Below are 14221 nucleotides of genomic sequence, written 5' to 3' on the forward strand. Positions count from 1 at the left end.
AGCTACTTTAAGGAATTCTTATGCAAAAATGAAGCACAACAGCTAAAGACAAACCATGAAGAACAAAACAGCTATGTTCATGTCTCACCAAGGGTTTGGAAGTTTAGTGCCACCATCTGGCAGCCCACGTTCCAGAAAAGCTGTGGCATATAGTTGCTGGAGTCCACACGAGTCCCTTTGGGGTAAATGCGACTCATTTGCTTTTTATTATATCTAAATACAAACATTTTGCTTAGGAAGAACAACATTGCTTGAACATGACACAGCAAGCACACACATCAAACATTCAGGAGTGGGTTTCCAAAAACAATCGTTAGCCAACTAAGGTTGCATGATCCGTCATTACAAACATAGTTCGTTGATTTGGCATTTCCCAAATCCATCATTCCAACTAACATTCGCAAACTAGAGCTGTACTGTAGTTAGAAACATAGCACCTGGCTTTGTTCTATTCCCAGTTATCCTCCCTATGTCCTATTCGTTTAGAACATTCTAACAATTAAATTTGGATTTATTTTTTTAAAAAAAGCATTAAGTTCATCTCCATTAGGTGTAATTCGCTTTCAACATATTTTTACAGTTCAGTTTTAGCAATCTTTATGTTTACAATTGTATTTCCTTCACAGAACACTTTAAAAACATTGATGTAATTTTGAACACAGCCGTGACTCATGACAAAAGCTATAGCTGATCTATTATTAGCGGAATTTACTTTACATCTCCAAAACTTGTGAAAACAAAAAACATAGCATACGTTAATGCTTTTCAATTATAGTAGATTATTTATTAAGTATCTGCTGTATACGCTGTTTAAATAGCAAATGCATTAGCGCTCATTTGTGCACCATAGGCGTTCTGGTCTAAAAGGGAAGCCGTTTTGAGGCGCACTGCTGGCGCGTTGTTATTTTGAGAAACTATAACAGATTTTTTATTAGACCAAAACAAACCCGGCATAAACTCCGGCGCAGAGTTGCGCCTCGCTTACGCACTGCTTAATACGCACAAGAGAGCAACAGGCAAATATCTTTACATATGAAAAAAATTAAATATTAAGGATATATATAGGATATAATAAGAATAGATGTAGGATATAAATATAAATGATTAAAATATAACAAAACATTATTTTCTAGTCTACAAAAATATGAAAAATCACTGCTTTTATGTCTTCTTCATCTCGGGAGGCTTTTTCCGTTCATTCATAACAGTTTGCTTTTGTATAATGTTATTATTATTAGCAGTATTATTTAATATATCCATATTTATGTTTGTTTTATTAAAAACAAGCTTAGATTTGCCCACCTGTCTGGTTTTAGACCATATGGGGCACAGCATGTGTTTTAGGATATAACTCAGTATTTTGAGCACACTTCATTAATGTTATTCATTTATTCGTTTGCTGGAAATTAGAACTGAATTTAGAAATAGTTTTGAAATGAATATTTGCGCTAAACAAACGCAATGAATTTTTTATAGACTAATTGATGTCTTTCCCTATCCAAGAGCGAAAGTGAAAGTAGATCCATTATCTCTCATTCTCACGTAGTAGATGCTCTGTTTAACAGTTTTCTGTTAAAAAAAAAACTCTAACTGTTAACTGTTTCCTAGTGAAATGCTCATTTTTTCCACTTAGACTTACTTTGCATCCTCTAAATAGCGAATGCGCTTATGGCGTGACAAAGCTGGCTCTTAAAGGGAATGGGAGATGAGACTCTAATTGGTTTATTCTCAAAACACACCTATAACTCATTAGGAAAATAAACTCAACCCTTTTAGACTATGCGCCACGGCGCAAAGTGGATTTTCCCATCCTTAAATTAGCAAAAATGTATTTTGACACGCCCTGAAAGCGTTTGCACCCTGCGTTTTGTGCACTGCGCATGGACAGTCATAAAAGAGCTCTTTATGTTTCAGAATAAAATATGTAATGTTCTCAATAATATTTTAAAAGGAAACATAGGCTCTATAACTGCCATTTACATATATTTCAATAATATGGAAAACGAATGTTTGTTTTTACCAATACTAATATTGAATTATTATTTTTTTAATGCATGTAAAAAAATATAATTTGCAAAAAGAAGGGTTCTTTTCTAAAGAAGTAGTTATTCCACCCCATTTAGAGCATCATTAAGGGCGTTTTACATTGTAACTAATGTGGTTCAAATGATTGATTGACAGAGAAACTAAGGGTTTTTGGGAAAAACTCGTCACTACATCATTTTCCCAAACGATGCATCGTACTATGATAGTTCAGCCGCGAGTTACGTCATTGTTTGGAATCGCACCCCAGATCAGCACTCCAAATACAAGTAAAAAAGCATAAAAAATACAAAATGGCAAGAACAACTAAATATTTACAGATTTATAACAATTAAACAATCACCCAAAAAAGGCAATCCTGTTTTTAGTTGCACATGTTCTACTACATGCATTAAAGAATACATTCAAATAAGAACCTTATAAGATGTTTTAAAATTTCCCAAAACATGCAGTTTATGTAAAGTACAGTACATTAAGTATTTAAATTCTATTTTTTTAGTACATGGCATGTTGGCGAATTGGGACTCTGCGTATGGGTGATTTTAGAATTCCGAATACATTTTGCATCACTAAGATAAACCGCCCCTTATTCTATCAAACACAAAACATTAAATGAAATCATTTTGAACAACATCACTAAGGATATCCATTTACTGTATCTCTACAAAAATATTTCATTACATTTTGTCTTGGAAATATAAGCTACATTTTTTATTGTCTCTGCCTCCTGAATCTTACATTCAGCTGCATAAAATAAGCCTTTCATTTTTTGTGTGTACTTATTTAAATAAACATTTCCAAAAAATGTCTATTTCTGTATTATTTATCATTTCAGTTATAAATGCATACTACTTGTGTCTCTACCGAAGATCTGGTCGACTGTTTTACATCAGTTATAGAAGGGCATGAAAATTTTTAAAGCACTGACTAAAAGACTTGCTCCAAGTGATTTCACTTCCTCTGGTAAGACACTCTGCAAGGCACTAAGGCATGTTGTTTATTCTTCTCTATTCCATTTGTACAAAATATTTAGGATACACCAATAATAGATTAATTATTTGTCTCTGTTATTGTGAATTTCTCATTCCTTCATTCATTTATTATTAATTTTCCTTTGGCTTAGTCCCTTTATTCATCAAGGGTCGCCACAGCAGAATGAAACACCAACTTATCCAGCATATTTTTTATCCAGCAGATGCCCTTCTAGCTGCAACTCAGTAATGTGAAACACCCATACAATCTTACATGCACACTTATTCAATTTACCTATGCCGCATGTCAAAATAAAAAACGGAGCACCGGTGAAAACCCACACTAAAAGGAGGAGAACATGCAACTCGTGGAGAATTTTTCATTCACTTATTAAAAACAATAAGATAAAAATGCACATTTGTTTGGTTGAGGTTAGCATTTTGAGCTAAACACAAAAGGGTGGAAAATGTCTACTCTGTTATTGGCATATAAAGTTTTATAATCATTTAAACAACAATTAATAACAGAAGCAAATGCTCCCAATCACATTTAAAAATGTGGGCTTATTTTCCATAACGAATCAGTTTACATTTGTTATATTATCAAGGAAATTGCTCAAAATGTACCCACAATTCTGGACTGAGTCATACAGTATATCATTATCTACTACTGACAGTGGCAGATGAAGGATACTCAACAAACTCGGTGGGAGAATTTTTCAATGTGTCCATGCCTTTGGTCTCCACAAAAGATGACATCTCAAAGAACTTTTTCCTCTCTAAAATAAGAGAGAGAGATCAACGTTAAATTCAGCATTCCTGTATGTTTGTTTGTTTACTTATTTGTTGTCACATCAGCAACTTACGGCTATTTCCTGGCAAGATCAACATAAAAGCATTACGTAATAAAAACTTCAATAACAACTTCATATTTCATTAAGAGTTTATTCAAAATCTACAAAAATGTACATTAAAATTATTAGATATGATGTTTTAGTTAAAATGTTTGATACATAGCCTAAAACTCTTCATGGGGATACATTTTAAAAAAAATCAAGTGGGCATAAAACCATAACATCTTAAAAATCTTGTCTAGGTTTGTAATTAAATATGCTTAATGGTGGGAAAGACATTCCTGTACATAACATCTCATATGTGTTCCAACCATTACATAAAATGGACAATTTTGACCCAGCTTTAGCAATACAGCTGAATTAGAATACAAAGCGTAGTTATCAGGGATTTTCCAGTTTTCATCCAGTCAAATTTTAGATTTTTTAAGACAATTTTAAGGCCATTAAAAACGAAATTTTAGACCAAATCAAGTTTTTTTTTTTTTATCATGAGAAATGATATTAGTTTTTGTTTTGTTTTATGAGGAATTTGCTACTATGTCTAATAGCTATTGTGAATTATATCTCCTTGCAATGAAAAAAAAAGAAAGAAAATAAGGGTTTATTTATTGTTGGTGACTGAATGGATGCTGGCCCGATTGAGTAGCTTTACTTGTACAAAGCAAAATGAAGACCTAAGAGCTACAACACAATATTTTAGTGAATTTAAGACTTTTTAAGGCCTAAAACTTTCCTTTTTGTAGTTTAAGATAGTGGTTCCCAACAAGGGGGTTGTTAAAAAATCTTAGCAGTGGACAGTTAGGAGAATGATCATGTTGCCTTAGTCCATTTTATCCCCTAGCTCAGTGGTCCTTAACCACCGGTCCGTGGATCAATTAGTACCGGGCCACACAAGAAATCATTTATTATTTCCATTTTATTTATTATCCGAGTCTGAATGATCTTTTATTTTGAAAATTCTTTCAATTTGAAAAATGACTGTATTCTATTGGTTACATCAAGGCAAAATTTGACCCACAAGCAGCAAAATAAGTAAGAAACAGACGTCTTTAGAATGTTTCTTTGCTAAGGGAAAAGGCCCAGTAAAGGACCCACGAACTGCCAAGAAATAGATCCGCCACCCATTTGTCAACAAATCAGGTGAATCAACCATGGCTGTGTAGATCAAGATGATCAACTGATGGAGATTGCAAATGACGGTGGCCTTTTAGGGGGCACTCGCATATTGCGTATTTCTAGAGTTTGCACAAGTTTGTTGTTTCCAATGGAGGTGAGCAGCTTGCGTCTACGAGCGGCGTGACGCACTCGCACAAATGAACCCCGAGCTGCAAGCGCACCGCGCTTCAACTGACAAGGATTGACCGATCAGCTTCAGCTTGTATGGAATATTCACATTTCGGTAAAACTCATTTTCTCAGACAAACACAGAACACACAAACACAGCAGTCCTTTTTACTTTTCTTCATAAATAAAACTTGTATCAGAGAGTGACAGCAATGTTTTGTCAGTTTGTTATCCTATGAGGAAACGGTTGATGGTCGCATAGCAACCAACAAAACACCCCCAACCTCCTGCAGTAAAATTGTCAAGCATTGACCGGTGTGTGGAGATAAAAAGGTTGGGGACCACTGCCCTAGCTGACCAAAAATGAACAATTTTGTAATCTGTTCTCCACAAAAAAGATAGAGTCTCACTAATTCGCCTCGCAGCAATCCTCACACTAATTGATAGAGCATAACAAATAACATGCAAGTAGCAATAGTAATAGCGTATAATCTTTTTTTCCCATATAAACCAGTGTGAATACTGATATTTTTGTTAATAAATTTAAAATAGGGTCAATTTAAAGGCCAAAGGCTTATGTTTTTCAGTTACAAATGGCTTACTGATGTTTTGCTTTATATTTTACATTAGGTTATTATCCATTCATTCATTTTCTTTTCGGCATAGTTTCTTTATTAATCCAGGGTTGCCACAGCGGAATGAACTGCCAACTTATCCAGCAAGTTTCACGCAGCAGATGCACTTCCAGCTGCAACCCATCTCTGGGAAATATTAGGCTATTTTTTTGTTTATAAAGATATTTAGATATAGGGCGATGCAGTGGCGCAGTAGGTATGGCTGTCGCCTCACAGTAAGAAGGTCACTGGTTCGAGCCTTAGCTGGGTCAGTTGGCGTTTCTGTGTAGAGTTTGCATGTTCTCCCTGCGTTCGCAAGGGTTTCCTCCGGGTGCTCTGGTTTTCACAGTCCAAAGACATGCTGTACAGGTGAATGGGGTAAGCTAAATTGTTTGTAGTGTATGAGTGTGAACGAGTGTGTGGATGTTTCCCAGAGATGGGTTGTGGCTGGAATAAGTCACAACCCATTAAATAAAACATGCTGAATAAGTTGGTGGTGCATTCCGCTGTATCGACGCCAGATTGGTCAAGCGTTTAAGCCTAAAAGAAATTGAATGAATGAATAAATATCTAGATATAGTATTAAAAATACTGTTTACTGATTATTCCCTCAACGGAGAAAAAGGAGGTCTCAGGCAAAAAAAGGTTGGTAACCACTGGTTTAAGACTTTTTGAGACATAAATTATTATTTATTTTTTTGTAATTTAAGACATTTTAAGATTGACTTAAAAGCCGACTTAAGAGCGGACACACTGAGTTATAAAAATGATGTTAAAAGCATCATTACTCACTGGCTGCCACCTCAAAAGACTTGAATTTGACTGGTTCTATGTAGTTGACCAATGTGGACATCTCCTCTGTGGCATTCACCTCACTATATGCAGTACCCTGAAAAAGAGAGATGGGTCAAAAACACGCACAGAATGAGGATAGAGTAGAAAAGGGAACCGTAGAGTGGAACAAAATCTACCTCATCAGTGTTGTTGTGTTTCTTTGGATCTGGAATGGGTTCCTCTTCCTCCTCCTCATCACTCTCACCATCTCCCCGATCTATAAAGCAATATTAAAACATAATACACACACACACAAAGACACAAAGGTTTTAAACACACTATAAATACATTATCTGTGAACTGCCATACTAGTGCCTAATTGACACCATTCTCCATCCTGAAGGCTGAGACCTCATGTCATCTAGGCACAAACCCACCAATAGATTTGCTGTTATCATGGTCTTTGGCCATCCTCTCTGCAAGCTTCTCACCCCCATTGGACATGAGCTGGCCCACATCCCCATCAGACAATGGACAATCTAAACACAAATCTCATAATGAATGGGTTTTAATGGAAAATGAAATGGGAAAATGAAAAAAAAAGGACGATGTATACATTTATATTCTCATTTACCCCAAAAAGAGCTCAATACATTTGGATTTGAATCACACTGGTTTGGAATTACATGAGGTTGAGTACATGTAAATGATGTGTTTATGAAATAACTGCATAATCGTGTCCATTTGAGGGAGATGCAGAATAAAATGGCCCACAAGAATAATTCATGATTTAAAAATGCTTCATCACAAAAGAGCAGAAGCGGAAAGGTAGTTAAAAACACACAAGGCAGTTAACTGTGACGGAATTGTTCACTGTTCAGTGAGTGAGAATGCTGTTAGAATAAAAATCACATCAGCATCAGAAGCTTGATTCATTATAGGAATTGGCTCTTGAGGGCCTAATACACTAATTGGACATCACAGGTTGCCCTGTCCAACAACACACAACATGATCTGCTGATGTAGGAAACACTGATGTGCATTCTAACAAGCCATTCACACAGATTACAGTTACCGTTTTTTTCATTTTTCCTTGTAAACACGCTCAACTAAAGTGTTTGACCATTGTGCTCATGTCTTGGCTAGTACCTCAATGTGCAAACTTAATTTCTATATGCACACATCCAAATCATATATAGATACACAGTATGATGCGTGTTCTCAAGTTGCTATAAACATTTAAATAATCATCACATTTGTTTTGATGCATTTTGTGATCATTGAAATCACAGTCACTTCTGTGCTGGAGCAGATTAGGTTATATTTTGGTATGCTTGCATGTGTACACACACCATTCAAAGGTGAAGACTGTTCATCTGTCCCATCCTTGCGTCGGATGCTCCCACCGTTAGAGGCCCTGTGGTGATGTTTCTTCTTGTTCTTGATCAAGATCTTCCCCAACAGCTCCTGGGGGCTTGGGAGTTGTTGACCAGGAACCAGCTGAAAAACAACATGATCTCTCAATGATAAAGGCCAAATCAATCTGTCATTTTCAATTATTACTTACTCTGGGTTATGATCAATCTGTCATTTTATATTTTTGCGCAAACTATCAAGTTCATTGGACATCATGCTCCTTACATACTTACATTGATAGATTGTCTTAAACTTCTGACAACTAAAGTTTGATAAATTTGGTTTTATGGTGATGAACAACCCACCGGATATTTGTCCAGTGGGTCAATGAGCAGCGCATCCCCAAACATTGAGCGACAATATTCAGCCATTTTAGCCTGCTGCTTTGCTCTAAAAGAAAACAACAACCAAGGTAAGATATACACAATGGCAAAACAACACGCATTAACCACATAATCAAACTTTGCACTTACGAGTCCACGTGGTTCTCAAAGGACAGGATGAGAGGGTAAGGTGACGTCTTGAAAGCACTTTCAGCAATGGCTTCAATCACATCCTGAAAGGGCAAACAACAAAACCTTATAGACACCATTTCTCTTTGCAGTTCAGACAGGGGGTGAAATATGATGAAGTCACAGACTCTGAGATAAGGCCATACACAAACCTTGAATGGGATCTCAGTTGTCATGGTGAAACCATGAGTGATGATTGGCTCTTCTTCAGGTGGGCGGCCCTTCCAACAATCCAGCTCTATACAGCGGCATCCTGTCAGCAACACCTGTCTGTACATCTCAACTGAAGACAGGCCTGTCAGCTGCCCCACTGAAGTTAGAAAGACACAGTTCAAGATATGCACATTACTTTGTTCCTGTCTAATAGAATGTGTGTTTGTGTACCCGTAAGGTATGTGTTGTGTGATGAGTTGATGAAATAGTGGGACAGCGGCTGGTTCATATCATCGATAATGTCCAGCCTCTCAGGGGGAACCACAGTGTTTTCCTCTCCGCCAAGATACTTTGTGAAGCTCATCAGGGAGATCTGATCTGCTCACACATAGACATGTAAATCAAATTGCAATCAGACTCATCTTTACCATATGACTAGGACCAGACAGAATCTGCAAACATTTTTTTTTTTACTATTTTTGATGAGAATTTTGTAAAAAAAAAATAAAAATCTGCAGATTTATGCAGAATGATTTTAGTAGTATCATAACCAAAAACTTAATATTGGAAAGAAAAATAATGTATCTAATGCAAATCCAATTACATACAGTTCTTTGGTAAACAAAGCAAGTCTCATTTAATATATCTACTAAATCTACTAGAAAATATTACTTCACAAACTGTATTATGAATAAATCATATGAACATTTTACCATTCCTATTATGATATTACAATAATATTAGTCAAATTAAATAAAAAAAACTTAATACAAATACATTTACACACATTTACACAAGTAAATACATAGACTTAACAATGGGCTAAGAATCTGTGGAAATCTGCGGATTTCTGCACGCACAGATTCCATATAGGCCTACGTATGACCAATGTCTGTGAGTGTGCACTCATACCTCTCTCCAGCTGGCTGGTGTTGGTCTCATATTTCTCCATGAGCTGGCGGACCTGATCTCGTTTGAGTGGAGGGTAAAGAACCTCATTTAGTCGTGAATCCCTCTGTTTGCGATTTATGAAGTCCATCAACTGATCCAAGGACAAGAAGGGCTTCCCTTTAGACCCTCTACACACAGAATTGTAGAGAATTGCCCATTAGAAACACTGTGTAATGCATAATTTCAAACATCAGTTCTAAACACATTAACTGCTACAAATAAGTATTTGGACACACTCAATAAAACAAAATAATGAAGAAATTTTGTATTTAAACATGTTTAAACGTGAATTAAACTGTCAAAATTACGTTTTTTGGCATACAATATTTATATCACTACTGTTAAATCCTGTTCACTCACAGATCTACAAAAATTCGCTCCACCTCTGGTCTGGGACTTAGTTTGTTTAAAAAGTTCTGGAACATTTCCCAGGTGAAGTCATCTGGTTTTATACCGTCCACCTGGATGGATGTATGATAAATCGACAGATATACAGATAAAGAGACAGATAAAATGAAGAGGTTAAGTTCAAAGTCACTTCCTTCCACAAAAGCACCTTTAGTGACAGCATACCTAAAAGCTTTTTTGTCTAACACCCCCTTTGAGAATATTACTTTAAAACGCAAATTATCTTTAAAGATTGTGTAAGCACACAATGTTCACAATACAAGATGTAAAACTGGTTCTACAACACTGAGCCATAGCTGCATAAACCATTTTGAACTTTATGTTAATCTAACGTGCTCCTTACATTAATAAAAAAAATAAAATAAAAAATAGATGGGATACACCTATTGATTATTGATTGGTGAAGTTTTACATTCATAAATACTTCTCTTTGTTCATATTGTGTCTTTGTAAAGTTATTTTCTGCATAATAAATACAAATACATTTTTTTCTAAATATAGGAAATACAGCAAAAAATAAATAAATAAAATCAGACGCACTGCATCGGTTGGCTAATGCAAGTAAACATTTTGTTATATATTGTGCACTATGCTTCTGGGGTTGTTAAAACAGTCGGTCATTAACTAGACATGTCAGTTGTGCGACCCCTGGTGTTTACCCTGGGTTCTCTACCTGATTCAGTTCATTTTTAAGTTCACCCTGCAGAGGGCAGTGCAAGACAAGAAATATGTAGACACATTTAAGATCAGCTTCTGTGTCCAAACTAAGCCATAAAAGGACTAAGCATAGATCACCATAAAGTGTAAAAGACGTGATTAGTTTTAAATGACGATAAAACTTACTTAGCAAGTGTGCATCATTTTGGGGGAAAAAAAAACACTACTTCGAAAACAATGAATTAACAAACAAGAAAGAGACTATAAAAGCTCAGCAGACTGACAATAAAGGGTTTAACATGTAATAGAGATGATCGGTGCATGATTGATTACCCTGTTAAAGATAAGACCGCAGTGCTCCAGCGCCATCTCCACACGTTTCTTATCCGAGAACATTTTTAGGATGCTAACAGAAGTGAAAGAGAAAGAAAAAGAGAAGAAGTGAAAGGGATAACAAAAGAAGAAGTGGTAGATTAGCAACAAAAGCCTGAAGAACTAGAACTTAACTGTGTTTGAGTAAGAAAGCTTGTATTTACTCACTTCTTTACTGGGATTTTCCCATCCTGAGTTACCTGCAACTTTAGCTTTGTGTAACTATTACAAAAAAAAAAAAAAAAAAAGACTGAGAGACAAACTACTATCACTCATCATTAGCTTACAGTTATTATTTGTACTTCTGCAAAAAGAAAATCTAATGTACTTTGTAAAATTACCAGCAATCATCAACAATCATCCTGCACTACCAGCACTGCCTCAGACAAGACAGCAAAGCAAATAATAGTTTTATTTTTTTTATTCTGGAGTGAACAAACCCAAATCGTGCTTGTATATTAAAGCTCACCCAAAACTGAAAATTTGTGCCATTTACTTTCCAAACCTGTATAACTTTTTTTTTCCTCATTATGAGTAGTAGAACTTTCAATGTTTGACTGAGCTAAACTTTTAAGACCATGTGTGACCTTCAATTACAAAACCAACTCTGAGGCAAAGCTAAAGTTAAACATGGAAACCTGGCTTGAACTTTTGTCAGGTCTAGTTGGACTTAGATCAGACAGTGAGATATAAAGATCCCGTAGTAACATATTAAAGTGCATTTTTCAGAATTAAAGCTGCAATTATGTTACAAATGTGTCAATTTTAGCTATAAGTTGTAATTTAAGGATTAAACCTGCAATAATAAGTTACAGAGATAAGAAGTAGCAACTGAGAGTTACTGTATAATGTTGCAATATGAGATACAAAAGTCACAATTTTGAGTGATAAAGTTGCATAGTGAGATGTACAGTACATTATATATACCTGTATATTTAAAGCTCAGTGAAAGCTTTTCGTATGTTTGCTCCACTAACATGTCACTTGGCATCACACAATGCTTTTAGACAAACAGAAAACTCACGCTTTGAGTAAGAAGGTGTTGCGGGAAGCATTCTGGGACAGCATATTTGTGGCAAGTTTAAACAGTTCATCCGTCCACAACTGGAAACCCAAATCACAAAAAAATCAAACCTTCTTAAATGAATTAAGGCATTTATTTAGTAAATCATAGAAATAAATCGTGCTTCATGAGTGCCAAGCTTTTGAGGTTTAACATAAAACAATGTCTATGATAATTTGATCAGAAGTGCCCAAACCTTTTCGTATGAAGGACCAAAAACCAAATATCATTGAGTTCTGTGAGCCGTAGAAAAATATACCAAACTATTAGACATTAAAGTTGCCATAGGAAATTTCCTGAGTCAAAATATTTTTTCATAATAAATATAAAAGTTTACTTTGAATTGTATTAACTAATGCAGTATAACTTTTTAAATTATAACTTGTTCCAATAAAAACATAAACAATCATATTTATAACACAGTGGAGTTGTTGTATGCTGAATATACTAGTCAAGCAGATTCTGCCTTTGCCTTGATTTGCCCACCAAAGTCTCTGCATTGTCCTTGATCTGTCGTATGTACATTTGAAACTATATCTTATTCATTTACACCATTTATATAGAAACATTTAATTTCAGATTAAATTAAATTTATTTTTGTAGCTAAACAATAAAACAAACAGATAAAAGGGTACATTCAATCACAAATGACAATCTCTAAACCACTGTCAGATGGGATGGCGGGCTAAATCAAATGTTACCATGGGCCAATTTTGGCCTGATGGTTTGAGCATTTCTGAATTAGAAAATACAAACAAAAATGTACACTTAAAGCTACAGTAGCATGCAGAAAAGCAGGACGGAGCAAGAGGGAGTAATAGCAGGGACATGGTCTCCTGGTGACAAGGACTGGTTGTCGTGGTTACCTTGCAATAGCCATCCTGCACAGCTTGGAAGTTGAGGAAAGAGATGTTGACCAGGTCGTTGCCGTAGACGACCGTTAGCAGCCTTGAGTCAGAGTTCCCATCTGCTTTGCCCGAAAACAACATTTCACGAATACGTTGGTCCTAAAAACACAAACAAACTTTACCACCCCCATCTTGCCATATGAGCCTTTCTAAACGTAAGCTTCATACTGACACTTTCCAACTTAGGCATACATACTGTAAAACTTACCTTTGGCGTCTTAGCAAACTTCCCTGTCCTGGTGTCCCTGATATGACTCATGTCCAGGATTTCCGCTTCCTAGAAGATACGCAAAAAGACAGATCAAAGAGATGATGAGTGCAAATAATAAACATTACAATGTCATTCAAAAACACAAACAAAAAAACAGAATTTACTAAGAAATCCTACTGAGACATCCATGGTTATGACAATATGGAGTTTAATTATACAATTTAAATAAGTAATTAAGTAAATAAAAAAGTAAATAAATAAATAAATGTTTAGAGTAAACTGTATGTATCTTCTTTATGTATCTACCTTACTTCAAACAATATTGCATACAATAATTTCCCATTGACAGTCAAACTGTGTACTAGGTAGGGGCCGGTATAAGATTGCAACGGTATGATAACCTTAGATCAAAATATCCTGGTTTTATGGTTTTTTGAGTACTGCTCTAAAATATATATATATATTTTTTTTTAATATCTGGGTAAAAAAAACTTTTTTTTCTCCTCTGTACATAATATATTTTAATTTGAGAAAATATTTTTTTTATATATTTTTAATTTTAGAGCAGTAAACATGTCAAGCTCAATAATAAAAATGAATCATTGACTTCTGCTCTCTTCATTTGTTTGAAAAACCCAGATTTCTTTACAATTTAAAACGGCATCTTTGGATATGTTTTCTGCTGGAGATACTGTTGTACTAAAAAAACAAACAAAAAAGTAAATAAAAAATCTTACACATACCTTAGGAATGGTATTACAGAAAATTTTGACAGTTTTAAAACCTTGACTTTTCCAAACCGCGGTATACCTGGAAAACGGTTATCATCCCATGCCTAATGTGTACACCTATTTATTGTCTTCAGCATTCTACTGTCAACATTGCCAATTGTATTCCGTTTTGTTTTCTGGGAGTACAGTATGTTGTTGTATTTTGTATTTTGCACTGTGGAGCCCAACTTAAGCTTTCTACTCATCATAGTACACATGCTGCTGATGATGTGACAATAAAAGTGATTTGATTTAAACAA

At 35.3% G+C, this 14221-nt stretch overlaps 1 protein-coding gene across 6 annotated transcripts in view; it reads right to left on the reverse strand.

Moving 5' to 3' along the window:
• Nucleotides 1-14221, reverse strand: part of plcb3 (phospholipase C, beta 3 (phosphatidylinositol-specific)) — a 95603-nt gene that overhangs the window by 18964 nt on the left and 62418 nt on the right. For all 6 annotated transcript variants that reach the window (XR_012382240.1, XR_012382239.1, XR_012382238.1 and 3 more), the window contains 17 exon segments: nucleotides 13189-13257; nucleotides 12939-13079; nucleotides 12034-12113; nucleotides 11178-11231; nucleotides 10971-11043; nucleotides 9933-10033; nucleotides 9534-9700; nucleotides 8853-8999; nucleotides 8621-8778; nucleotides 8430-8512; nucleotides 8262-8346; nucleotides 7893-8040; nucleotides 6978-7079; nucleotides 6738-6817; nucleotides 6559-6655; nucleotides 3709-3793; nucleotides 89-213 (listed from right to left, as the gene is read on the reverse strand). Coding sequence is in view for 2 of the 6 variants with exons in the window: in XM_005166533.6 (XP_005166590.1) it covers nucleotides 89-213; nucleotides 3709-3793; nucleotides 6559-6655; nucleotides 6738-6817; nucleotides 6978-7079; nucleotides 7893-8040; nucleotides 8262-8346; nucleotides 8430-8512; nucleotides 8621-8778; nucleotides 8853-8999; nucleotides 9534-9700; nucleotides 9933-10033; nucleotides 10971-11043; nucleotides 11178-11231; nucleotides 12034-12113; nucleotides 12939-13079; nucleotides 13189-13257 (1795 nt within the window). In the remaining 4 variants the exon portion in view is untranslated.

The sequence above is a fragment of the Danio rerio genome, chromosome 7 (assembly GCF_049306965.1).
Source record: "Danio rerio strain Tuebingen ecotype United States chromosome 7, GRCz12tu, whole genome shotgun sequence".
Lineage (NCBI taxonomy): Eukaryota > Metazoa > Chordata > Actinopteri > Cypriniformes > Danionidae > Danio > Danio rerio.